Source organism: Alexandromys fortis, unplaced genomic scaffold (assembly GCF_014885135.2).
Source record: "Alexandromys fortis isolate MF-2015 unplaced genomic scaffold, M_Fortis_MF-2015_v1.1 scaffold_75, whole genome shotgun sequence".
NCBI lineage: Eukaryota > Metazoa > Chordata > Mammalia > Rodentia > Cricetidae > Alexandromys > Alexandromys fortis.
In genome coordinates, this window is record NW_026067956.1 from 5,451,924 (window position 1) to 5,479,852 (window position 27,929).

Consider the following 27,929-nt stretch of genomic DNA (forward strand, 5'->3'; position numbering starts at 1 on the left):
ATCACTATCTAATCCTAGGGATGACCTCAATACAAGCTCCAATGAGAATAGAGTATTTAACAGACCAGGCTGGTTTAAGAATGAAGTTTAGTCCTTTCTCCAAAACAGCGAGGTAAAGTCGAGCACCTAGAACTTGGAAACAACAAAGAGACTCCTACCTTCCAGTCCAACAAGGCACTAAATAAGACAGGATATAAAGAATTTGTACAGTCCTTAGTACAATACTTAATAAACGTTAGTTCCCTTTGCAGTGAACACTATTAGAGTCTCATCGTATGTATAAAGACATTATATTATACAAATTATAATATATATGTGTAGTTTTATAAAAAGTAAAGAGAATATTGACTAACACCCACTTTCCTACAAATCTGGTAAGCACTGAGAGAAGAAAAAAAATCATGCATGGAGTATTAGATGAGCCAGGACGTTCCTAACATCTGGCCACACAAAACCTCAACACACATGTAGGGATCCCAAGTCCTCCAAAGGGTAATGATGGAACCTAGAGAATTCAGCCAGTCTAGAACGAGCTGAATTAAAATGCAGACTCACAGTGTCAGGAACATAGGGCAAGCCATAGAAGTGCTCTTGTGTTTCCATGAGGATGTCTGTGGTCGACTTCCTCAGGGGATGCTGGCCATGGTAGATTTGATCCAGGGCGGCATAAAAGACCTAGGCAGACAGAAACCTCTGTTTAGCTTTGGTAGTCCATCCTGTATTTAAGATGTGGCCAGTCAAAGATGTTGTAAGAGCACCAGAATGACAATTATGAACCACAGCTGAGAAGACTCACAAATATAAACATGTGTTATCTGAGACATACTCTGTACCACATATATGACCAGTCAAAAGCTTAAAGGGTCCTCTGAAGCTTCCTATAATATGAGTTGTTCAGTTTTGAATCTTATCCATCATTAAATTTGTGGTCACAAAATTGAAATTATGCAGTTAAAAATATGTTAAAAAAATCAGAATTATAGGTTGTAGCCCCCTGAATCTAATAAATCCTGTTTGGTTTCTTCCTGGATCCTGGGTAAAGCATAAATGAGAGGTGTGAAGTGGCCAGAACCCTGTTTTGTATCTAGAGGTGAAAGATCACTGTGTGGGTACAGTTGGCTAGAAGAAGATGTGAATACTATGCACATGCCCTGAGTATAGAAGGGATAAAGCCTGATGCAGCTGTCGTAGGGTTCGGAGCAAGGGTCACAGCAGACCTCATATCTTTGCGAGAACAAAGGAAGCAGCTGCAGTGGGGGACAGGGGCAGGAGGACCGTCCCCTCCCCAGAACAGGAGAGCAGCTGGGGAACAAGACAGAGGAAGGCGGCAGGAGGGAAATGTGAGCACCAAACCTATGAGAGAGAAGTAGGCTTTCACCAGGACATCTGACCTGCTCGCCTGAGTCCTAATGGTGTGAATTCGCCTCCTAACAAAGTGAAGTGCTTTACTTAAAGAGTCTGACATGCGGTTACAGCTGAGGTGCATCTTTCTGGCCGAGAAATGGAATTTGCAGGGAATGTGCAGCTGCTGACTTGAAAGAGGTAAGGATTAGTTTGGATAAAAGACAACATGCAAACGACCTCTGGCCGCTGGCTTCACCTACATATAGAATTATGCTTGTGAATTATAAAGCTAAGTTAAGCCTTCCCTGGAAAAATACAGACATTTCTGAATATAAACATTATGTTCCCCTAGCTGGTAATCTAAACATACAGCTAAATACAGCTCTCTCAGTTCTGTCATGAGTAACAATGGGTAACAATAACCAAAGAAGTTCGACCTAATGGGGCAAATTATTATGAACAGAAACTTAGTTTTACCCTGAGCGGCACACTTTTTGTCCATGCTAGAAACAAGCTAGAACTCAAAAGCTTTGTTTCTTCAATTATGCCTTTTAAAAATGATGCAAATGTGGACTTTTAGAAACACTTGGTCCCCAGTTTGGTGACATTGTTTTGGGAGATTCAGGTGTGGCCTTGTTGAAAGAAGTGTGTCACTGGAGGTGGGCTTTGAGAATTTAAAAGACTCCATATCATTTCTAGTTCATTCTCTCTGCTTTGTGCTTGCAGTTCAAGATGTAATCTCTCAGCTTCCTGCTCCGGCCGCCATGCCCGCTCCTCGCGAATGTGCCTCTGCTTTTTATTTTTTTATTATTTTTATTGAGCTATATATTTTTCTCTCCTCTGCCATGGCCCCCCTGCTTCCAATTTACTCAGGAGATCTTGTCTTTTTCTACTTCCCATGTAGATTAGATCCATGTATGTCTCTCTTAGGGTCCTCAGTGTTGTCTAGGTTCTCTGGGGTTATGATTTGTAGGCTGGTTTTCTCTGCTTTATGTCTTAAAACCACTTATGAGTGATTAAATATTATATTTATCTTTCTGGGTCTGGATTATCTCACTCAATATGCTGCTTCTTAGCTCCATCCATTTGCCTGCAAATTTCAAGATGTCATTATTTTTTTCTGCTGTGTAGTACTCCATTGTGTAAATATGCCACATTTTCTTTATCCATTCTTTGGTCGAGGGGCATTTAGGTTGTTTCCAGGTTCTGACTATGACAAACAATGCTGCTATGAACATAGTTGAGCATATGTCTTTGGGGAACAATTGCGCATCCTTTGGGTATATACCCAAAAGTGGTATCGCTGAGTCTTGAGGTAGGTTGTTTCCTAATTTTCTGAGAAGCGTGTCTCTCTATGCTTACCTCTCTGTAAGCCAAAATAAACTCTCTTCCTTAAGGTATGTTTGATCATGGTGTTTATCATGGCAACCAAAAGGCAATAAATGCACTGTTTATCCAGCAGCTGCACTCCTGGACTGATGCACTGGTCATCCAGCAGCTGCACTCCTGGACTAACGCACTGTCATCCAGCAGCTGCACTCCTGGACTGATGCACTGGTCATCCAGCAGCTGCACTCCTGGACTAACGCACTGTCATCCAGCAGCTGCACTCCTGGACTAACGCACTGCTCATCCAGCAGCTGCACTCCTGGAACCCCATCCTTACACCATGCAAAAGTACTCAGCCCATTTGTTAAACAATGTATGGTGAAAGGAGTTTCACATATTCTAAAACACTGTCTACACCGCCTCAGAACACACAACGGTTCCCTTCCTTTCTACCTGCTGTTCTACACAGCGCCAGTTAGGAGCGGGATACAGCACCTGCATTGTCAGGAATGGCTCCGCCTCTTGGGTTTATTAGTTTCTGGTTTAAAATAAAATCGTTGGGATGGACAGGTGTTCAGAAACAAAGCTCTAGGAGACATGTAGAAGCAAATCAAAAGACGCAGTGCCAGGGGTGCACATACATATGATCCCAGCACTGGAAGGCTGAGGCAAGAGGATCACATTCAAGGTCAGCCTGGGCCGTTTACTGAGATCATGTCTCAAAATCAAAACAAAGTTATAAAAGAACTTTCCCCCAGGTAACACCATTTAAAAAAATCATTTTTAATTGTATTCACATTCATGGCCACTGAATACTAAAGATCCACGGTTATGTCCATACAGCTGTCCTCCTCACTGAAGAGTCAGGGACTGAAGCCAGGGCCTGTGCATGCTCCAGCACTACACTGTCCTTCCAGCTGGAAATACACCGAGAGACAACAACAACAGAGCTCATTTACTGCTTTCTAGGGACTGGACTTGTTTTTTCGGGGTACTGGTAGGAAATTCTTTAAAAACTGAAAGCAACTACAGAACAGCGTCCGCCTGAAAGAGCCGCCTGGGCCACGACAGAGCACTCCGAGATGAAAGGCGAGCATGCAGGCGCTGCTGACAGAGCTAACAGGACAGAAGGACAGAACACCGCCACAAGCAATCTCAGGAACTACAAACAGCTGAACATCTGCTAACAGACCTGGCATCCAGATGGCTCATAAAACTGTTCTGTCTTCATCTGGCAACCCAGAAATTGTCTATAAATATTATCCTAAATCTAATGGTAATTACTGTTTAAGCTTCACATGAAGGACCATAATTTGTTTTGAAAGACAAAAAATGAGTAACAATATATATATGGTTGGTTCTGTAGCCCTTTGAGGTTTTAATGATTTCCTTGATAAAAATAGGAAATGACCATATTTCATATTTCACATGCACCTCATAAGGATAGTGTGAGAATTTCATGAGTCAATTCTGGCCAAGTTCTTTGAACTGAGATGAAAGGCGTTCAGAAGCATAATTATTGTAATAAATGTAAAGCACTGGCAGGAATTTAAAGTTGTGTACATATATGGGATAATAACTGGGAAATATTAGCATGAAGCATGTACACATACCTGAAGTTGCATTTCTGCGGCCGCACAAACCTTCTTAGATTCGCAGAGGCGAGACACCATAGCTTTTGGCAGTGGCTTTATAAAACAAAACAAAATATATGTCAGTACACTGCTTAATAAGTGACTGCGATAAGTATACCTCAGGGTCAAGGAATTCAAAAATAACATCAAGTGGGGGAAAAGAATGGCAGATCTCATTACAGTGTAAAAGTATCTTTTGAATATTTTGGTTGACAAGATAACATGGCTGAAGACATTCCATTTAATTTTAAGAAGAACTGTCAAATAAGGGTTTGCACATGAAAAAACAGGATTAGAGGGAGTGACAGTATTGGCACTGATCTTTCAAATCTATTAAACCCCAAAGGGATACTTCTCTTCCTTTGTTTCCAGCAAGTGTGTTCAAGTGCGCTCTTAACTTTCAAGTACACATAATAACTGACAATGAGCCCCAAAGATTAAAGTGCTGAGATAAATACTAGCCCACAGTGCTACCCCGTGTTAGAGCTAGATGACACCCTGGAAGATCAGTGTGAGGATAAACTTCAGGTGCTTATCTTTCCAACCTGGAAGAATAAGAGAGCGTGGGCACAGTGTGTAGTCCCTGTGTTATTTAAGGCTTTCTCTAGGGACTAATTACACCTATCCTACAACACTTATATTCTTGGGAAAAAAACGATTAATGTAGTTGAAGTACTTTTCTATGTCTTTAAAGTAATTATTATGATATTTACTGAAGAAAGCTAATATCCTTTCTGCAGAGAAACATAACATCTAAGAAAGCAGAGGCAGAAGGGGGCAGTTCAGCAATCAGAGTGTGGCTCATCCACAGTTTACTATCTGCATCCCAGACTCTGAGGGACCACACAGACACAAGAACTGCTTCTCTGACTCACTACAGTGAAAACTACAGTAGGAACCCACAACTCACACAAACATGGAGCCTTTTCTTCACTTTCCACCCCCATAAGAAAAGCCAACCCTCCTGTGACTCCGTTAAAGAGAAGAACGAGAGTAAGAAAGAACTGACTCTATTCCTAATGAAGAAGAGAAAGCACAAGGGATTCACAAAGACAGAGATGGAAAATGGCAGGCAATACAATGTTTCTAATGTGAAAAGTCCCTCGTGCCCTCATATGTTTGAGCATTTGGTTTCCACCTGGTAGCATTGTATGGGAAGACTCTGAAGCTCTTAGGAGGTGGAACCTTGCTAGGGGAAGTGGATCACTAGGGTCAGGCCTTGAGGCTTTATATCCTCATTCAGCTTCCTGAGTGCAGATGCTTCCTGCTTCTGCTGCTATATCTCCTCGCCATGATGGTCCACAGCCCTCAGGGACTGCAGGCCGGAACAAGCCCTATCACTCTTAAGTGCTTCTGCCAGCATATTTTATCACAGGGACAGAAAAGCAACTAAGACATCATAACTGAGGGTGACACCGAGTTTGACAGCCCCTCATCCTGAGGTCAAGGGCCAGTGGATCAGTGGTACAGTCCTCTGCAGTACAACCTCAAACTCAAGTGTCACCCTCCAGCAGGGAGATTAAGAGCTCAGAGGTCTTGAAAGTAGGAAGACAAGTCCTTTGGCCATGCAGATACCAATGCTGTGGTTGTTCTCTCCTGTCTGAGTGGTACTGAGGATTCAGCCATCTTGACTAGACAGTAAGAGGATCCCCAAATAAAATTAGAAGGCAGGCAAACCAAGAGATGCACAAAGCACAACACAGGAACACAGGGAACATGGGAGAAGCAAGGCAACATAACTGCTTCAGAAGAGCCAAACTCACCCGGCGGTGGTGGCGTACGCCTTTAATCCCAGCACTTGGGAGGCAGAGGCTGGTGGATCTCTGTGAGTTCGAGACCAGCCTGGTCTACAAGAGCTAGTTCCAGGACAGGCTCCAAAATCACAGAGAAACCCTGTCTCTCAAAACAAAAACAAAAAACAAAACAAAACAAAAAACAAACAGAAGAGCCAAACTCCTCAGTGACTCCATTCAAAGACAAGACACTGACGTAGGTTAAATGCTGGGTAAAGATTTCAAAAGTTGAAATGTAAAAATCACCAGTGACCTGAAAAGGGACACAAGCAAACATGAATTCCATTCAAGTCAGCCATAGAGAAGGGAAAGACAGCCAAATTCATGAGAAACTCAGCAATATGAATGAAAATACTGGAAACAAGAAAAAAAAAACTTCAACAAGGAAACAGATTTTGAAGGGAAAAAAATCAAATAATTAAAACTGTCAGAAATAAAAAAGAAATGAATGAAATAAACAATAGTGGAAAGCATTGCCAATAGACTTGACTAAACAGAAAAAAGACGATCGGGAACGAAGGAGCAGGTCAAAGGAACACTAGACTGAGAAAAAATGAAGTGTGGGTGGGAGGACAAACAGGAAGCATGACCAGAACACCCAAGAGTTTCTGGAGCTGACCAAGAGACCAAACCTAAGAATGCACAGATGAAGAGGTGCCGAGATAAATGCTAAAAGCACAGAATATTTAGTCAATGAAATTGTAGCAAAAAGTTCAACCACGAGAGACTTTCAGAACCCTAAATAAACATAAACAAGGAAGAACTTCTCCACGTCAAGGTGTCAGAAATAAAAAGAACAGCATCTAAGGCTGTCACGGAAAGGTGCTGCCTCCAGCAGCATTTGCAGCAGCACTCCCAAAGGCCAGGAAGACATGAAAGACATACTGCAAGCTCTGAGCAAGCTGCCGCCACCCCAAACAGCAGCTCCAAAAAGCTAACCTGAAAACAGAGAAAGGACATTTCAAATCAAGCTAAAACTAAGGCAGTTAATGATAAACAAACAAACCAGTACTGCAGAACATTTAAATGAATATTCATTTCAATATAAAGAGGAAGGAAAAAGTTTCAGTTATAAGAACATGGAAAAAAATTTCATGAGACGGAAAAATGAAAGGAGAGGTAGAAAAAACTCATCACGTCCAACACAGTCATCAGCAAACTAGTAGAAAAGAAAGCAACAGAAAACTAAAACAGAAAAAACAACAAAATCAGAGATTAGTAGAAATCTCCCATAAAAGCCTTAAGTGTAAGTGGCCTCTACTTATCAATAAAGATACAGAATAGCTGACTGGGACAAAAGATCGGGATTCTAGTGGGATCTTTGTCTTCAAGAACTATACCTCACAAGCGAAGACACCTGTAGACTAAGAAGTAAAACTCAAAAGCAGTGGGTAGCACCAAACTATGAAGATAAGAAATTAGTGAAATGGAGACTAAAAGAGAAATGCATAAACCAATTCTACCAATGAGCATAGACATAAAAATTCCCAGTAAGATATCTGAAAATTGAATTTAAGAGTATATTAAAAAGATAATACACCATGGCCAAGTTTGTTTCATTCATGGATGGAAGGCTGATCAACACGTGCAAATCACATGTAAAGACAGAAATCACATAATCATTTCAAATAGATTTGCAAAAAAGACTGTTGACAAAATTTTACAATTCCTTCAAGATAAAAGCCCCAGGGATCCTAGGAACAGAATGTAGATGGAGGCTGCTCTTTCGTTCCCAGCTGCCCAAACCCAAATAATCACATAGAAACAATATTAATGACACTGTTTGACTGTTGGCTTGGGCATATTTCTAGCTAGCTCTTACATCTTAAATTAACCCATTTTTATTAATCTATGTAAGTATCACCATGAGGCTGTGGCCTACCAGTAAGGTTCTGGCATCTGTCTCCTTTGGCAGCTACAAGGTGTCTCCTTGACTCTGCCTACTCTCTCTCTGTATCTCTGTTCAGATTTCCTGCCTGGCTTTGCTTTATTCTGCCCTGCCATAGGCCAAAGCAGCTTCTTTATTAGCCAATGGTAATAAAACATATTCACAGCATACAGAGGTGAATCCCAATCAACAGAAGTAACACACCTCAATCAGTCACAAACATACTTAAACAAGAAAACTGAAAAGCACTGGAACTATAATCAGGAGACAAAGGAGCCCACTCTCACGGCTCTTACTTGGAATAATGATCAGAGTCTTAGACTGTATGACAAGAGGAAGAAAACAGGAAGGGAAGGGGTCAAATCATCCCTATTTGCAAATGACTTGATCCTATCCTTAAAAGACCCTCAAGACTCCATCAAGAAACTCTTAGACTTGATGAACACTTTCAGCCATGTAGCAGGATACAAAATCAATACATAAGAACTGGCAGCTACTGAGTGTACATGTCTGAGTGGGTAAACTGCTTTGCCTCACAGACAAGAAAGCCTGCGTTCATACCTCCAGCATTCACGCAAAAAACTGGGTTTGGCACCACACACCTATAATCCCAGGTTAGCCAATCAGTGAGTTCAGTGAATACTCTATCTTAAAAATAAGGAAGAGAGCCCGGTGGTGGTGGTGCAAGCCTTTAATCCCAGCACTCGGGAGGCAGAGGCAGGCGGATCTCTGTGAGTTCAAGGCCAGCCTGGTCTACAAGAGCTAGTGCCAGGACAGGCTCCAAAGCTACAGAGAAACCCTGTCTCAAAAAACTAAAAATAAATAAATAAATAAATAAATAAATAAATAAATAAGGGAGAGAACAATGGGACACACCATACAACAACTTCTGTCCTCCATACACATATACACACACATACATGTGCACCTGCACACACAGAGACACACGCATAAACCAGAGGAAGAGAGGGAATTACATGTATACAGCAAGTAGGAGGGGAGGTCATGAGAATACACTGGTGTGTGTGTGTGTGTGTGTGTGTGTGTGTGTGGCGACAGCAGATTTTCTATATACAAATAATGAACTTGCTGAGAATGAAGTCAGGGAAAGTATCCCTTTTATCATAGCAGGAATGCACACACGCACACCTAGAATAAACCAAACCAGACAGGTTAGCTGCTACAAGAAACAAGCAATGATTTTCAAAGACTGAGTATGTCAGCTTTAGCACAGAAGGTGCCAAGGAAGAGGCAGCTACTGTGGTTTACTGCTGCTCCTTGTGGTTTCATGATTACTGGTAGAGGTCAATAAAAATTGGCCTGGTGGCTGTTTCTTCCAGAGGTCCTGAGTTCAATTCCCAGCAACCACAGGGTAGTTCACAACCACCTGTAATGATATCTGGTGCCCTCTTCTGGTGTGCGGGCATACATGGAGGCTGAACATTGTATACATAATAAATCTTTAAAACAAAGTGGCCTGTGAGACACACACACACACACACACCGTGCTTTCCTCTCAGCTAGAATGTCATTTGGCCTCTCTTGCCTGCTGTAGCAGTCAATTTAGTGGGCTGGTCTGCATCCTTAGACTCAGATACTACAAGGTCCTGTGGCTCAAGAAGAGCTGGAATGTTAGCTGCCTCTTCCTGCAGTCACAGCAGGGAACCCACAGAGCTTACTACCTGGTTGGAGGGTGGGACACACCCAACGGGTCAATGTTTCATCAAAAAGGCATTCCTGACAGGAAGGTGGCAAAGTCTGAGAAAAGATCAGCATGTCTGAACTACTAAAGGCATGCATGGAGACGCCGGCAATGCCTCGGCATGTGTAACAAGACAGTGTGCTCAGTACCACACCCGACTCGGGCTTTCGCCAAGAGATAGTTCATTGAACAAGTGTCTGCTGACAGCCTGCCCTTCCTTGACAGTACAGTTGTGGGTCAAGAAAAACAGACAGAAATCTCGGGTCTTGGAACTTACACTCTGGCCCATCTTAATATTTTAAAAGAAAAAAAAACAAAAAACAAAAAAAACAAAACATTATTGAGAACCAAACAGTTTTATTATTTCAGCTCCCTTGGGTTCAGGATCAAACATGGCACTTAATATCATTTCCTGTAGAACACAGCACCTGGCCTTAAAGTATTCAGCTGTACTAGTCCCACCGACACTCACATACAAACTTCACCCCTTGGGCTCATCTGCAGAACTCTGCACCTTTGCCTGATGCCCAGCTACTGTGCAGTACATGAGTGAGCCTTAGATGGAGAAGACTTCCAATTCAAAGAAAAAAAAAAGATCAGATGCTAAAAATAGAAGGATGCTAAAGGTACCAGCCAACTTTTCATCCATTCATCCAACAAACTGCTAGTAGACGGTGCGACTGTGGTTAGTTAGGGGAAGACAACAAGGGTTCTCTCAGCTCAAGTTCTGTCTGAATTTAAGTTTCCATGTTAATTTAGGCATTGTCCAGTTTTAGAAGAATCCTGCTTAATCAACATGCTACTGTTTTCTGTTGCTACAAAAAGGTCTCTGAGGCTGGGTATTTTATAAAGACAGAAAATTAATTTGGACCACACTTTTAGAAATTAGCAGTCCAAGAATAGATGGCCCTAATAGTGAGAGCTTCCTGGTAGACAGTGAAAGATGGTGGGGATGTGTGCAGAGGAGATCACATGGAGACACAGGCAGAGGAGATCACATGGAGACACAGGACAGAGATCACATGGAGAGACAGGCAGAGGAGATCACATGGAGACACAGGCAGAGATCATCACATGGAGACACAGAAGAGATCACATGGAGATCACATGGAAAGACAGGACAGAGATCACATGGAGACACAGGAAGAGGAGATCACACCCTGCCCTGGCCCTCTGCCCTATACAAGCCCAAGTCCTTCTGTATTTGTTGGTGATCTGACCAGAATCTCTCTCCTACTGTAAAACTCCACTGCAGTTGGACCCTCGGAACAAAGTTTGCCTTGTTGGGTTTTCTAAAAAAGGTGTACTTCTTTTTCTTTAAAATATCAGATAAAACATAATCCTGCTAACTGCATCACATGAAGGTGAAGATGTGGAGAGGGTGGTAGCTGTGCCATTTCAAAATCCAACCCTACAATCAAAGCATCCTGCTACCCAATGACAAGGCCATTCCCATACAAAGTTTTTCATTTTTTAAATTACTACCCCAACAAATTCTCCCCTGAAGTGTTAGTAGTAGCAATACAAACACAGGGATTACAGGGTGCACTCAAATACACGATTAGCATAATTAATGGATAGCAACGTGAAAGTAGGGAAAATGTTAGTAGGAAAATCAAATGAGGCCAGAATTGAAGGTGGCATATAAAAAGACGTTTCTCCTGATTCCTACACTTTTCACAATAAATTCAGCTCTAAGCAACCCAGCAGACTAGAAAGCGGAGCTCCAGAAGCTCCATGAGTACACCAGGCTGTTCCCGGAAGCTCCAGCAAGGCGTGAAAGCTGACACTCATCCCGTCAGACAAACTGGTCTCCTAAAGTACACAGCACTTCATGGACATGTGGACATGGGAGCAGGCTTAACTAAAGAGCATTTGGCCAGAACTCACAAAGTTTGTTTTAAAACTAAAATGTCTGCAGTATTTAAAGCATTTTCATTTCAAACCACACAGAAAATTCTGATCTTCAAAACATGTAATTCCAACATTCCAGATCAACAACTATAAATTTCTACTTGGCACATATTTTATCTGAGATAAAGAGTGTACTTTCCACTTCTATTGGGAAACCACAAGAAAAGACAAAATTAGTAAAAAGTTAAATCCTAGGGGCCAAGATGGCTATGCAGATAAAAGCCCCTGCTGCCAAATCTGATGACCCTGTGAACCACAGTGGAATGAGAACTCACTCTTACAGGTTGCCCTCTGACCTCTGCGCAAGTATGTACAGACGTGCACACCAAATCTAAGAAATAAAAGTTTCAATTCTAAATGTTCCACAAACAGTATGTTGAATACCCTTATCTCTAAAGGTCCTTACATGTATCATCTGGAAAAGCGGGTTAGACCTGGAGGAGTTGGGAGAGGAGGGTACATATGGATATATGATCAAAATGCACTGCATGCATGCATAATTCTCAAAGCCTTATTTAAAAAAAAAATGTAAGTGGGTTAGGTGTATAACCTAACCTTTCATCCACTCAGTGGATGGAATCCAGGGAGCTCTATCCCTGGCCCTGGCCTTTGCCTGGGGCCCACTGACTTTCAGAGATCCTGTCTGGCCACCCCTCTGTGGTGGAAGCAGGTCCAGCTCACCAGCAGATCAGTCAAGCCCCCTGCTGTAGATTCCCTGGCATCATTGCTGCAGGGTATGCCTGTTCCCCAAGAGTACTTGGGCTTCTTGTCCTCAGTCCTATCCATAGTCTGAAAACTCAAGTGATTCAAAGCACTGACTTGGAAATGATTAAAGCAATTAAACTCACACTTTTAACCAAGAAAAGAAAATACTCTAAAACATAAAACTCCTTAAAGAAACAAAGGCACGCACACAAGGATGACGCCCTGCTAACCTGCAAACTGCTACATTCTGTGTGTGAACCCACACTCTTTTCCTTTCAGCCTCTCTAGGTCCACCTTGGCACTGGCCTCCCCCAAACTGGCATGGACTCCCAAATGTTCTGGTAACTTCCCCAGGAGCCCATTTCTAACCAATGCTGGTTGAGGGAGCTCAGCAAAGGGCACCCAAGTGCACTGAGGAAAGGACTGTGCCTTGCCCCTTGCCATACCACAGGTGTCCAAGGCTCCTCCTGCCAGCCCATGCGGAGCTGAGTCACACCACACGTTCAGTGCCCAGGTGACTGTCTAATGCTGGAAACGCCATGAACAGTGCTGCTTGCAGCACTGTGCGAGTAAATTTCAAATCCAAGGTTCAGCTTTGAAATACACAAAAGTAAATAGACAGACAGACAGACAGACAAGTAGGGATTCCCCCGTTCCAGTTTTTGCCATTGATAAATGGGAACATGGTACACATCTTATTTCAACAATTAAAAACCAGCTTGCCAATAACTACAGTCATTTCGTTTGTTTATTATGGTCATTCAATTTGGATTTTTCTATGATTATCATTGTTTTTATTTAAAAACAAGTGTTTATGAAACATTTCTTTCTGAAAATTTGAGACCAGCTTTCAATGACTCAATGATAAAAGAAAAAACACTAAAGCTGACTATAAACTTAGGAGTTATACATCTTGGCTGCTGTTTCACTACCCCGCCCAAATGCCCATGGTTCTGCCAGGCATCCAACAGAGTGTCCTGTTCTAGTATTTAATTAACTTATCCATGTCATAAGCACTCATATGTCCAGTGGCTTCATTTACATTTCCGCAACCTCATCTCTGAGGCCCACTCAGTTGCCTGGGTGAAAGGGTCCTCACAGGTCTCCAGCAGTACAGGGCACTGCTAGCACTGACTCCCAGCACTCACTCAGTCAGACACAGTTACAGACCAAAGGAAAACACTGTAGAATTACCCGACTTCCCTTGCATGTCATGAATGCACTCTGTTTACTGGGCACCATTGAAGACTTTAGTCTAAATATGAATCATAGAATGATAATTATTCAATTTTATGGAGCCTAGAGAAAGTAGAAAGCAGAGAAATGATGACATCTGGGGCATCTTAGACCCTGACCCTGTTCCACATTATGAAAGTTTAAGCAGAAAGCATGCAGTGTAAATGTGTAAATTATATAAGTCTAAACGACTAGCTAAATGCCATCTTAACAAATCAGGGAAGCTGAGGCACATGCCTTTAATTCCAGCACTTGGGAGGAAGAGGCAGGTTGACCTCAATGAGTTCAAGGCCAGCCTGGTCTACAAAGTGAGTGCAAAGGCTAATGAAGTCTACGTAATGAGATTCTATAAACAAAAAAAAGTAATCAGTGACCTCAAACCAAACAGAAAAGACTCAGCATTTCCTCTTTGAAAATATTAATAAAATGGACAAATACCTGCCAAGATTAATAAAGAAAAAAGGAGAAAAACAATACTAAGTATGTGGAAAGGAATATAATTACAGATGAAGCTGAAAATGAAAGATAAAAGAATACTACAAATAACTATGCCAATAAACTTAAGAACTTGGGTTAAATTTCTAGAAAATTACAACTTAGCAAAGCTTACTAAGAAGAAAGTCCATCCAAGGAGCTCAATGACTACTAAAGAACCACACTCTAAAAATCTTCCCACAGAGAAAGTAAATCATAAATGGCTTTAGAGATGAACTTTGACAAAGCCTTATGAAACAGATGATTATAGCTTTACTGAACACACACGCACACACACACACAGAGACCCATGCATGCACACACATAGAGAACAAAAGAAGGAACACACACTAACACACCAGCTCATTTTAGATACTGGCCTATACTCAATACCAAAGAAACAAAAGTCATTAGCTGATCTCTCTCATAAACCCAAATCTCCTCTACTCAAAAAATACAAGTAAGAAGTCAGTTCTGTGTTAAAATATATATATAAATTCAGTACCAAAGCTGTTTAACACTAGAATTTAGAAAGAGCCTTACTGCTAGTTCCTAACACTTATAATCACTATTGAATTCCGCAAGACATGTGGGGGAAAATCTGGTAAAATGTGGCAATCATTAATGGTTAAAAAATAATAATAATAAAAAGCAAAACTCTGTAAGCTAAAAATAGGAAGGAATTGACTTTTCCTGGATCTCTACCAAACCAATAATAAGTGCCTTCCTTCGTGATAAAACAGTAGGGACATTCCTTTAAAAACCAGGATGAACAAAAACAAGCAAACAAAAACATCCATCAGGATCAAGGCAAGTCATATTCATACACAGCTTCTACTCAAAAAATGGAATGAGGCAAGAAAAAGAAACAAGAGATATGTGGATCAGAAAGAAAACAAAACACAGTCTCAGTAGAAGTAACTGATGAAGAGGCTGCTTAGTTAGGGTTTCTACTGCTGTGAAGAGACACCATGACCATGCAACTCTAAAAAGAAAACATTTAATTCGCGCTAGTTTACAGTTTTAGAGATTTAGTCCATTATCAACCATGGTGGGGAGCATGGTGGTATGCAGTCAGACGTGGTGCTGGAGTACTAGCTGAGAGTTCTCCATCTTGCAGGCAACAGAAAGTTGACTGATACACTAGGCTACAGCATCTTGAGCATAGGAAATCTCAAAGCCCGCCCCCAACAGTTACACACTTCCTCCAATAAGGCCATACCCACTCCAACAAAGCCACACCTCCTAAAAGTGTCACTCCCTCTGAGATTATGGGGCCAGTTACATTCAAACTACCACAGAGGCCTTTCAAAGTCAACAGGCAGGTTATTAGAACCAGGTTGCTGAAGATATTTACAGAAGTATGAAAGCTGAAGATTTTAGAACTAAGTCTGACAAGAGTTGGCTAAGGCCTGGAAGAAAACACTAAAACTTTATTCCAATACTCCTAAGAGACCTGATAAATGAAAAGCTACGCCATAGTCATGAATTTGAAGACTCAATCCTGACACTAGTATATGGCACAGATACACCATATACACAAATATGCTGGTGCAGACATACAAATACTGAATTCTTATACTTAAAAAAACTAACTTGATTCCACAATCTCTAGAAAACACACAAGGGCCAAGGAACAGACAACATTTTTGAGGAACAAATTGAGGAGAACTGGTCATATGGCACTGAGTTTATTATAAAGCTAGAGCAGCAGAGAGTGAGTGGAAATCCTACCAGGACAACTTACAGGTAAGACAGAGCACAGTGCATTGACTGTCCCTTAGGTGACAGGTCACTGGAGAAAGGGAAACCGCCCTGCTCCGAGCAAGGCAGTTTGAATGTCAATGATAATACAATCTACAAACTAAAACCTTGGAAATGGGGGATTATTGTTGCACACAGAGTGTACAGCAGCTATCTGGTCTACCTAGGAACTTGGCTACTTCAATTTAGAGTCCTGGCTTTAAAAAACATCTACTCTGAAAAAGTGGGATGGGGGAAGAATCTTGGAACCAAGGAAACCCTAACCCTAACCACTACCCTTGGGCTCAATTTTAAAATTTTACCTAAAGCCTAATATGAAAAGATTACAATCCCTAAGATGGTACAAAGTGATCCTGCCGTTTAGGAATTGGTAGAGAAAGAAAGGAAAACTCTGGGCACACCTCACTTTCTAGGGAGGTATTTTGGGAGCAGGTCAGAGGTCAGAAATCAAGTCCAGAAATGCTTAATATTTTTAATATTGGGTGTAGAAGCTAAGACTATCTTCACAAGTCTAAGAACCTGGTTATTATGAAGACTGCTTGTGATTTTATGATGGATTTGGGGGTATGGAGACACATCTGCCATTAAATACAAATGGGTAAACAACAAAGAACAGCTGCTTCAGAGGAAAAGGATGTTGCCTATTAGAAAGGTTTACTGAGGATAAAGAGCATGCCCCCAGAAGCATGGGCTGCCTATAGGTGATCTATACTTCACACAGTATATGTAAAGGACCAAAGGCTGGAACCAATAAGCAGAGAGGAGAGGGACATTCCATGCCACAGGTCCCCAAATGTGATCCAAGAGGTGATGAATTTGTGGGGACACTGTCAAATGAACGCCTCCAGTGTTTGTCACCTGATCTGTGCACAGCACCTATGAATCACAAAAGCCAACATCTAATTCTTCCAGCTTAAGGAATTCACTGGCTGCACTCCCATCTAGCCAATGTCAGTGAATTCCTGAAAGATTATCGTGGACTCTGCAAACTTTCTAGAATATGCCTCATAGGAGGAGGATAGATCCTTCCCTGAAAGCAACTGGACAGGAAATTAAACATGAAGACACTGTCCTGAGCTCATCTGTCATTTATTTATAAAGAGCTGGATTTAGTAATTAACTCTGAATTCTTACGGCTAGAACTGCCCTTAAAATAAAAGGAGGTGGGGATCAGCCACAGGGTGTCTTAATTAGAACAAGAAGAGGCGAGCCCTCTGAGGATCTAAGAGCATTGATTTATATGTCTCTTGCCTGTGGGCATGCTTTGTATTCTCCATGAAATCACAAAATTACTTTAAATTCCTTAGACTGTGTCGGCAAGTCCTGAAGGGCACTGGACATGACTTCTGAGTCTGAGTGTGAAATTAATCCAAAGCAGCTTAATGCTTCCCTGAAGCGTGTCTACCTTGGAGTGCATTCAGGGCCTACTGCTGTTTTTTTTTGCAACTATCTTCTTCAAGGGGCTTTTTCTTTTTTCTGAGATAGGGTCTCTAGGCTGGTCTTGAACTCCCAATACCCGTGACTCTCCCTCCTAAGTGCTGGAATTACACCATGCTTAGCTTCTGAAAAGGCTCTTCTTCCTGAGGGACCCCCTCCCTTTGTTGAATATTCCCCCACCTGTTGTGCGGGGGCTCTGGGCCCTCTCCAATCCTCTGCCTGTTTGAAATTGACATTAGTGCCAATGATGAATTTGGACCCAAGACTTCACACACGCACGCACATGTCAAGAAAAGCAACAAAAAACAAAACCACAAAACCACCATGACTCTGAAAGTTTCATGTCCTTCTGAGCTACCTGGGGACCCTTGTTCTCAGTCCTGCGTCACTGACTTGCACCTTCTGTTTTCCCTACACTGGTGACTACTAACTTCCCTTCCTCCAGACATCACTTTGTCATTGCTCCCACACACTGGAAGGGCCCTTTTAACTTCTAGATTTTAAGTTTGTATTGTCAATGCCTTCCGGGCAACAATGTCACACACTAATACATCCAAATAAGAACCTGGCAACTTCTCTTTAAACTTCAGCCATATGGAGTCCTCTGACATGAAATGTCCACCTTTGACTCCACTATCTAAAGGAGTCTCCCTGACTCCTTTCTCTCTCCCCCTTCTGCCCTATTCTCTGGCCATCCCTGCTACTTTAAGTTCACTATTTGTGTGGCTTTCCAAGCCTCTGGGGGCCTTGTCCTAGGAAATCCCACAAGACTGCCCCACCCCACCCCACACTGTCATTCCTAAGCTGGAAAGCAGTGGTCAGGATCACCCTTATCACCCACCTATAGACCTTCCAGCCCTCACACCTAAGGGCTGGTTGAAGCCACAGTTTAAAGGTAGCATCTGGGGAAGCCAGCAAGTGGGGCGGAGCTGTGTGTAAGTCAGTGGCCAGGAGCAGTAGGCGCCCAGGAATGGGAGCAGCAAAGTGCAGTGTACACTGTGCTGGGCTGAGGTGTGTGTGGAGAAGAGAGTGTACACACAGGAGCAGCTTCCAGACAAGCGCAGGCAGGCCAGAGGTGGGAAAGATGAGCTGGGCCTGCTCACAGGGCAGCTCAAACAAAATGCCCTCCGACTGACGAATATCTTCCACATCACCATAGAACCTTCATCTGGTAATGGATGGAGATAGAGACAGAGACCCACACTGGAGCACTGGACTGAGCTCCCAAGGTCCCAATGAGGAGCGGATGGAGGGTGAACACGAGCAAGGATGTCAGGACCACGGGGGGTGCACCCACCCACAGAGACAGTGGGGGCTGATCTATTGGGAGCTCACCAAGGCCAGCTGGACTGTGACTGAAAAAGCATGGGATAAAACCGGACTCTCTGTCATGGCAAACAATGAGGGCTGATGAGAAGCCAAGGACAATGGCATGGGGTTTTTATCCTACTTCATGTTCTGGCTTGGTGGGAGCCTAGCCAGTTTGGACGTTCACCTTCCTAGACATGGACAGAGGGGGGAGGACCTTGGACTTTCCACAGGGCAGGGAACCCTGACTGCTCTTTGGACTGGAGAGGGAAGGGGAGAGGAGTGGGGGGAGGGGGAGAGGAGTGGGGGGAGGGGAGAAGGGTGGGAGGAGGGGGAGGGAAATGGGAGGCTGGGAGGAGGCGGAAACTTTTTTTTTCCTTTTCTCAATAAAAAAAAAAAATGCCCTCCAATATGCAATGCTCCCAGCCTGCTCCTCAGAACTCTGTACAGCTCACGTAGTCAACCATTCCCTTAGACTCCAGACCAGTCATCCCCACCTGTCACTTCTTGATGCCAGGGACACTCCTGAAAAGTAATCATTTGTTGATGTCATTCCCCCGTGAAGACTCTCCCCACTTCCTCCCTCATTAGGTTACTCCTGCTTACTCGAGGCTTTCACCACAGGCCTTTCCCCAATTCCTGCTACCTGCACCCCCAAGTCTTCCACAAGCTCTTGTGAGAACTTTCAGGCCTTTTGGGGGGTAGGGTTCTTTCTAGCCAAAACGGTTCATCTTGTCTTGTATACTGAAGCACTGGACTGAGGCAAGAGGCTTGTATACTGCCTGACTTGTACCTGTAACTGTGGGACGTGGAGACTGGCATGAAGCATAAACTCAGTCGGAACTTTCTGGCTGAGGCGTCACATCCTTAGCCTGCCCTTAACAGAACACACAGGGCTAGTGAGAGATGGTGCAAAGCCTCCTTCCTACACCCTTCTCCAAGACCTCAGGTATTCACCACCCTCTTCTAGTCACGCCTTGCACCCTTAGGCAGTCTGAGCCCTGCAGTCTGAGCGGGCTTTTCCCTGCTGCCTGCTGTCCTGGGTACGCAGCACGTGGATCTACTCCATAGACCTCATGAAGAAAGCAACTACTAAATTCCTAGCACACTCAAACCCAGCATGCAGCTATTGATGGCCGCACTATTAGCAGGAGTATGTGCGCCACACCACTGACCACGCCTACATAATCCCAAACAACTCTCCGCAACAGTTCCTTTAATTTTGCCATTTTAATTAACTATACTAGATTATAATGAAGACTCATTCAGATTAGCTACCTAGAAACACATCTGCTCTTCAAGAGTTGATGAAAATAGAATCAAGCCCTCAAAAGACAATCAAGTCACATCCACATCTGGAGAAAGTCAGAAGAAGATGAAAACAAAGGTGGGATCCGCCCTTCGTTTCCTCCAAACTCGATTAATTCCTTTCACTCTCTCCCATCCCAGGACTAGGAAAAAGTCTGGGGCCAAGAGATGCAAAGAGCAATGTGAAGTAGGGCACACTATGATGGGAAATGCTCAGAGGACAAGAATGTATTTTCCAATGAGCACGGGACAGTGGGTAGGGATGTCGCTCAATGGCAGATCACGTGGCTAGCATGTGCAAGGCTGTGGGCTAGATCCCCAGCACCACAGGACAACAACAAAAACAAGAAAAAAACACATGTGGGTCATTCAAGGGCAACATACCATCAGTCATACTCGTGGGAACTCTCCTGTTAACTTGGAAGTTGTTTAAAATTGCAATGCATCACACACACACACACACACACACACACACACACTTGAATTAAGGAAATTTCAGATTTCATAGCATTCAGATAACAAAGTTGCTAAGAAAACAATTCAAGCAAAGACACAAATGTCTGGAAGCAAAGCTCTCTGCAGTGAGACAAGCTTGAATGTCCAAGCAGTAAACAGCAGGGCAAAGTAGGGATATGGGGCTTTCCTTGTAGATGGGAACAAGAGCAGATGACTTGGCAGCAGATAAAGGGTAGCTAGTTTTCTGTATATGACTGTGTGCTGGGAATAAGATTTGACAGCTTGAGGGGTGGTGCCTGAGAAAACAAAGGAAAGAAGCACAAAATGTTCAACATTATGCAGGAGACCATAAAAGCCAATCATGGCACCCCAGCGCACAACACAGTAGCAGAACCACTTATCCAAAATGCCTGTAACCAGACCTGCTAGTTCAGATTCTGAGCTTTTTCAGATTGAGGGTGTTTGCACATACACAGCTAACACAGTTTAGGAATAGAACCCAACTCTTAACAGGACCGCGGATGAAGAGAAGTGTTACCTTACAAATATACAGGGAGGCCACTTGAAGAGGCATTTTATTTTGTGTGTTGGGTTTTGACTATGACCTGCTGCCTGATTTCAGGTCTGGGACTGTCTACTTGTAACTGTGTAAGTGTTCAGTTTTCAATTCTGAATTTCTGGATTAGGAAGGATTAGCCTGTATTAGTGGTTCCTACCTGCCCCGTCTGATAATGCCTGGCAAACTGGCTGACTACCCGGTAGTCATTTGAAAAGTACTCCATTAGAATAGACGGAACTTCCGCAAAGTCCGTGGGGCACCTGGTCCCTAAAATGGGGAGAAGAAAAATAGGAGTTAAATCAACATGTTTGTCTTTCATATTATATGCAGTTTTTAAACTTCTATTTGTACTTCTGATGAACTATGATAAGCTTTTAATTTATTGAATCAATATTCAATAATATATTTGTACATATTTGCAGAAAAGTTTATTATAATCCTATATTTTTTCTTTATATAAAAAATAAAACAAAGTATTTGCACAGCTGCCAAAATATCTTACAAAGCAAGAGCTCACACCCTCTGCACATAGCTTGTCTTCTGCTATACCAGCTTGACATGAAATACAAATTAAAACCCTCTTACAACAATTAAGGCATTTGTATTTAATTCAATGAATTCCATTACCAAATGCTTTTAGCCTCCATGTTTTCAAAGGGCTTTATTTAAGCTACTTCCTGCTTTGTTACAAAGTCAATCCTTGGAAAGAAAAATCAATATTTTAAATTCAAAGTTCCTTAAGGAAACAAATCTCCTAAGACCCTCTTGGTGACACCGTATTGTTCCAGTCAACCCACGCACACTCTTTTCAAACATCTTTTCTTTGCCCAAGTTCTGTGTGTTCTGAACTGTTAATAAGCAAGGAAAGCCAACACCTCACTCGGTGACCAAATGCTGACCACTGACAGTGGGGAGCTGGAGACTACAGATGAAGTGGAGCCAGGTGTGGTAGTGCACACCTGTACTCCCAGTAACTGGGAGGTGGAGGCAAGAAGATGAGGAGTTCAAGTCCAGTCTGAGTTATACAGTGAGTTCAAGGCCTGCCTAGGTTACTCGAGACTGTCTCCAAAAAATTTAAAACAAAATAAAACAAAAATTTTAAGAGACAAGAAAGCTAAGAATAAAATCCTCAATGTCATCAGGCATCATTAAAGCTCATGAAACATAATTAAAATATTGTTTGTACAGTAGTAGCACAGGTAAAAGATACTTCATACTTTTAAGAAATAATTTATTTTGTTTCGTAACAAAATCCATGGAGTTTTATAAATGAAAAGGAATTTTCACTTGTAGCTGTGCCAGCGACTGAGATGACACGTCCTAATCTTACACACACACAAGTGTACGTTCCCTGGGACATCATAAAATATAAACGTGCAAAAGTTCAAGACTGACAACTGAGTCTTCCTCCTGTCGAGTGAGCACCAGGAAAGGACCTAGAAACTCATCTGGGATAAAAGACTCAGGAAGCAATGGCCAGACACTAGAAATCACCACAGACTCCCGGAACAAGCCTTCCTCACCAGTGACATGCTGGTACCGAGTTCGTCCAAGCATTGAATGCATGGCATGTCCCATCTCATGGAAGAGATTCTCCATCATCCCAGGAGTTAATAAGGTGGGGGAGTCCCTGGAGGAATGAGGAAGATTCAGCATCAGAACGACGACTGGGAGCTGATAGCTTCCATCTTCCTTTAGTCTGCCCCCTTGGATGGTGAAGTGGCAGTCCTTTGAGAAGCAAACAGCAGAGACAAAGGTGTTGGACACTCTAAAGAACAAGCCTAGATATAAAACTCTACAGAAATGTGTGAGTTCAGAGTTACAACTTACTCAATTTTTATCCTATATATTTATTTTCTTCTAAAACCTTAATCTTTAAGCTACTAACTCAATTCACTCAGCTAACTCCAAAAGCATGCATTGCCCTGGCATGTCCAGTGCTGGGTACAGGCACCGAAGAGCTGAAACCCACACAGAAGTGTTAACAGTGGGTGGGAAGAAGCGCTGATGGCCCTGCTATGCGTCAGGCAAGCAACAGAAAGTCTTTCAGTCTGCCATCCCTCCTCCTAGGTATCCAGAAGTCTGAAGCAAACATACTGTCACTCCTTCACAAGGACATGGGGACAGACAACTGAAATGTCAAATTCTGCATCCAAACACACTCGCTGGATATGTTGCCGCTTGGGTCTGAACCCAACTGACTGTCAGAGGCCACCCACTCAAGAAAGCGGGAAAGCTGGGATGCAGAGACTATTGACTTGTCCTCTGGTCCTCTCATTTATTCCTAAACAAATCACCATAAATCTGATCTGCAGAATGTGGACTGCTACCTGTCAAATCCCAGTCTGAGCCCACCTCCCAGGCTCACTTCTGTAAAAACACTTTGGAAACTGTGGCTCACTACTAAATGACAGCTATCATTTTTTTTGTTTGTTTTTTTAGTAATTGGTAGCCTAAAGTCATGGTATTTCCCAACGACTTGCATGAAAATGCTGAAGGTGACCTGTGGGGAAATCTAGCTCACAGTGAAAGAAGCGAAGCAAGCTGTGTGCTTCCCACACCGTGAACTAACCGGCAGCATAACAGCTTCCGTGGGCCCAGCAGCTGGGGGAAAACAAGCTTACACTTTCAGGTCTGTCACTGAGGGAGGTCAGGACAGGAAATGAAGCAGAAAGACCATGCAGTAACACTGTTTTCTAGCTTACTCGCTCATGCTTTCTTATACAGCCCAAGACCACCTGGCTAGGGATGGTACCAACCACAGAGGCTGAGCTCTTCTATACCAATTAGCATTCAAGACAATCCCGCCCAGACATGTCCACAGATGAACCTGGTAAAGACAATTACTCAACTGAGACTCTCTAGGCTGTGTCAGGTTGACAGCGCTAAGTAGGACAACTGTCTGTCATAGAGCGGAGCTGAGAGCTGGGGCTCCAGACAGAATTTTAGGGTGAAGACCTAAGAACTGTGTCCTGGGCAAGTGCAAAACTTCACTGGCCTTAGTTTCCCTTAGTGTTAAAGCCCAGTTCAGAAGGCTGGGGTGAACATTAAAAGGTGTGAATATACAAAGTGTTTATGTGCTGGTTTTCAAAATTAAGAGCTTGTAAAAAGTCACCAATCCTAATTATTAGTTTAGTTAATATCACATTCCAGATTCAAACAGCACATATGAGTCCACGCAGTTCTCCTCATGACCTTTTTTACTGTCAAATTCTATCCTATTTTCACACTTACATATTTAGTAACTCTTCAGTGCCTTCAGATATTATATAAATGACATATAAAGTTCACATTCATACTGATAAACTGCTGGCCACTTTTAGACAAGGCAGCTTGTAAAAGGAAGGCTTACCTGATGCGGCTTGTTTGCTCGCTGGAAAAAATCACAGTAAATGTACCCCAGCAACCCTTCAGATTCATGAACAACAGCCTAGAATACAAGTTCAAATTCAATGGTCAATGATCTCACCAAAACTCCCAAAATAGAACACAAGGCCCTGTATATTAAATACTCACAGTCAGCCATGATTGTTTCAATTACATTTTACATCCCAACTTGCTCAAGTTCTTCACCTATTTTGCCCCAGCTCTGAATCATTTGACTTGAGAATCCCGTGTTCAGAAGAACACATCCTCCTTGGGGCCCCGTGTCCCATGTGCCCCCATTTGACTTGAGAATCCCGTGTTCAGGAGAACACATCCTCCTTGGGGCCCTGTGTCCCATGTGCTCCTCCTCTGCATTAACTGTAGCAGCCACAGCTCTGCACAGAGGACTGTTCTCAAAACAACCTGAAAGGCTGGCTTGACAATGTTAGTGGCGAATTCTTTTCCTTCCCTATCTTATGCAATTGATGGAAGCGTTTGGACACAACTCTGTTCCTTATGCAGTCATTTGGCTCCATCTTGTCTGTTTTTCTGAACTTAGTGATTCTACGAGAGTGAGCTCCAATTCATTGTTCTAAATATTCATTCACCACTCGTGTGGCAAGCACCTAGAGAGCATCTCCTGGGTGCCCACAGTGATTCAAGGCACCCAGGAGATGACAATGAACACCATGGACCTGATGCTACCCCAGGCACCACCTGCATCTATCCTCTAGCCTGTTACTGGCTTTTCCTTCTACTACATGCTGACTTTTCCCTAACCTGTGACGTCTAGGAAGTTAGTAACATGACGGGATCTTTTGTGGGTAACAACAGAGATAGAGCTCTCCTAGCTTGAACTGCTTCATACCAACATGGCCAAGGGGCAGCAAGGCAGCTGACATGACTGGGCACACAGTGAAGTAAGCATAGCCATCATGCAAGCAAGAGATAAATATCACTGCCCCATGAAACCTATGGGATAAATTAATATGGGGGCAAGAAAGCCACAAAACCTCCTGAAGAAAAATTTTAAATATTCACACCCCAAGTAAAGTGGGTCTTAATAGGAGAAAAGCGAAACGTCAGGCTTGAAGTTGTCACCAAAGTCAAATAAATCAGACACGGGATCAAATTAATGTCTGATGCAAAGACCACTGCAAACCCATGAAAGAGACCGACAAGAAGGGGAACAATGCATGTGGGAACTACAAAGGGACAGGCGTTGACATTATATAGTCAGGAACAGCGAACTGTTTACAAGTAGAGTTCATGACCTTGTTGAAGCACATGAAAAAAAATCAGCGGTTTACCCAGTTTCCTAAGAACACCTGTTTGGGAGAACAAACCTGGCTGTTCTACGTTTAGGTCCTTCATGCGAGGTCCTAAATCAGAAGTGATGCTTGAACTTTTTATGAAAGAGAAATGAGCTGGGGCGCTCTGTCAGAATACAATTACCTCAAAGGAGAAACTGCTGGGACTCACTGACACAGTCGGGGAGGCTTACCAGTTTCCGGACATCATCACACCACACCTCTCCTTTTGCAGGGTGCTCTGCATACAAGGTGATGCCCAACAGTTTGTTAAATAAGATGTTCAGGCCTTCCATGCAAGCTCCAAGGGAGAAAAATGGGCAATATAAGCTGGGCTCAATATTATACCTAAGAGAAGGAAGAGAGGTCAACAGTGTTTCTTCAATTTACTTCCAGAAGGTATATTCAGTTAACTGTTCATTTATACTTAAGACCAGAGTGGCAAAAAATAATTCACAGAAAGAGGGTACAGTTGGCAGTCTGTAGTCTGTAGTCCTGCATCCAGCAAATCAAACAACTGCAGTGGAAAACACGTGGGTGGGTGGTGAGTAGAGGATATGTCAGATGTATGAACTGGGTTTTGGAACTTGTGTGAGCCCCATCCTTGCAAGGCTTGGATCCTAGAACCCTGCCTGACTAGGGCAATGAGGAAATGAAGAAAGAACATACATTCAAAACAGCTGGGACTGGGTAGCCTGAGCTCTCTGATGGAGAAGCCACAGCACTTCAAAAGTTCAACGTGTGTATTCTATATAGTTGAGCAGGAAGGCAGGGTTATTGCATACAGCTGAACAAGGAGATGGGTTATTACATACAGATAAACAAGGAGGTAGGGTCACCAAATACAGCAGAACGAGGAGACAGACTTGGCTAGTCTTGGTAGGCACAGTCTCTAGGCCATAAATATCCTGAGGGAGAAAGCTATGGTGGACGTTTCTGCACACACTGCCGCCATCCCTTTGAGCCTAAGCTGGGGAACCCTTTGCCGCTCTCATAGGGCTGAGGAACTGGTCCCTGACAGGGCCATGTCAAACAAGACACATTCACTCAGAATGTCACTCATTTCCTACATGTATGGACTATTTTTTGTTAATGTTTTTTTTTTTTCTCCTTATCCTACAGACAACTAAGGATAATGACCACTGAACCAGGTAGTATAAGGAAACAGGTGAATTCTCTGGGAGGCCGTGCCAGGGCCCATGCAAGCAGGAGGCCATTCTACTACTGGATTTGCACATCCACAAGGAGCCATGAAGTCACCCCGCCCTGTGACACCAAGGGGCCACCATATTTCTATCATTTGAACGCTACTCAACTCCCTTTTCTTTAGAAAGACGAGCATCTTCTATTTCTAGCATCAATAGTACTATAGTAATCAGGGTACCTGTACTAAGTGTATATTTTATTAGAGTCTGTGAGTATGTTTTATTAGAGTATGTTTGGTTGTATGTCGGAAGAAAAGGAGGGGGGAGGAGAGAGAGAACACAAAAGAAAGCATGCGACATGCCACAGCATGCCAGCAGAGGTCAGAGGACAACTTTTAGGAGTTGGTTCTTTCCTCCCACCGGGGCTCTGGGGCACCGTTACCCGCTGAGCCATCTCACTAACCATCATTCCTTAATCTTGACCTCTTCTATGTTTAAGATCTCAATGACCTCATTTAGTCTCAGTGACGCAGCCACACACACATTCTTTAATACATACTTATAGGCAAAATGTGAACAGTGTCAATCATAAGGAACCTCACTTTATAAAATACATCATTTAAAAAGGATGAGTTGTATACAAAAATACTGAACAAAAAATAAATAAAATTTAAAGCATGCTAAATCATTTTAAAGTTCACAACTGGAAAAATATTTGTTTATGGAAAAAATGCCAGAGATACCATATTAAAATGCATATATTCTGTGACTATACACATCTTATAGATAGCGTAACTGGTAAGCACAGTTACTTTCATCCCCAAATAATATTTTATATGCTCTATGTATTCCAACATAACCAAGCAGATGCAAATACATCATTCAAATGTTTATTTCTGAATCATCATATCAGGCCAAAATTCATAGCCACAGTCAAAAATAATAACTCGAGGAAAAAAATGTAGATGCTCATTACATTCCTACTTTTTCACTCTAACTATATATTCTATATAAAATATAAACATATGTATATATCTAACTATATAATTTTATATAAAATAAAAATTAATGCTACATAGACTATCTGGACACAAGAGTAAATTTAAATTGCACCAAACAGATTTGGTAATGAAATTCAAACACACAACATGGTTTATGATCTATCGTCCAGGAAAGCAGAATCTGGGTGCTCAGAGTGATACTGGAGTGGAGTCCTCACACAAGGCTGCTGCCCACAAAGTCGGAGCAGGAATGAGG

The 27,929-nt window shown here is 42.7% G+C and overlaps 1 protein-coding gene across 3 annotated transcripts in view; it reads right to left on the reverse strand.

Moving 5' to 3' along the window:
- Mipep (mitochondrial intermediate peptidase) overlaps positions 1–27,929 on the reverse strand; it is a 128,420-nt gene that overhangs the window by 62,290 nt on the left and 38,201 nt on the right. For 2 of the 3 annotated variants that reach the window (XM_050152217.1, XM_050152216.1), the window contains exons 11-16: positions 25,722–25,875; positions 24,204–24,281; positions 22,375–22,579; positions 21,009–21,118; positions 4,287–4,361; positions 556–675 (exon numbers count right to left, since the gene is read on the reverse strand). In XM_050152217.1, coding sequence (XP_050008174.1) covers positions 556–675; positions 4,287–4,361; positions 21,009–21,118; positions 22,375–22,579; positions 24,204–24,281; positions 25,722–25,875 — 742 coding nt within the window. The remainder of the gene's footprint in view (positions 1–555; positions 676–4,286; positions 4,362–21,008; positions 21,119–22,374; positions 22,580–24,203; positions 24,282–25,721; positions 25,876–27,929) is intronic. The other variant, XM_050152218.1, reaches the window with a different exon arrangement.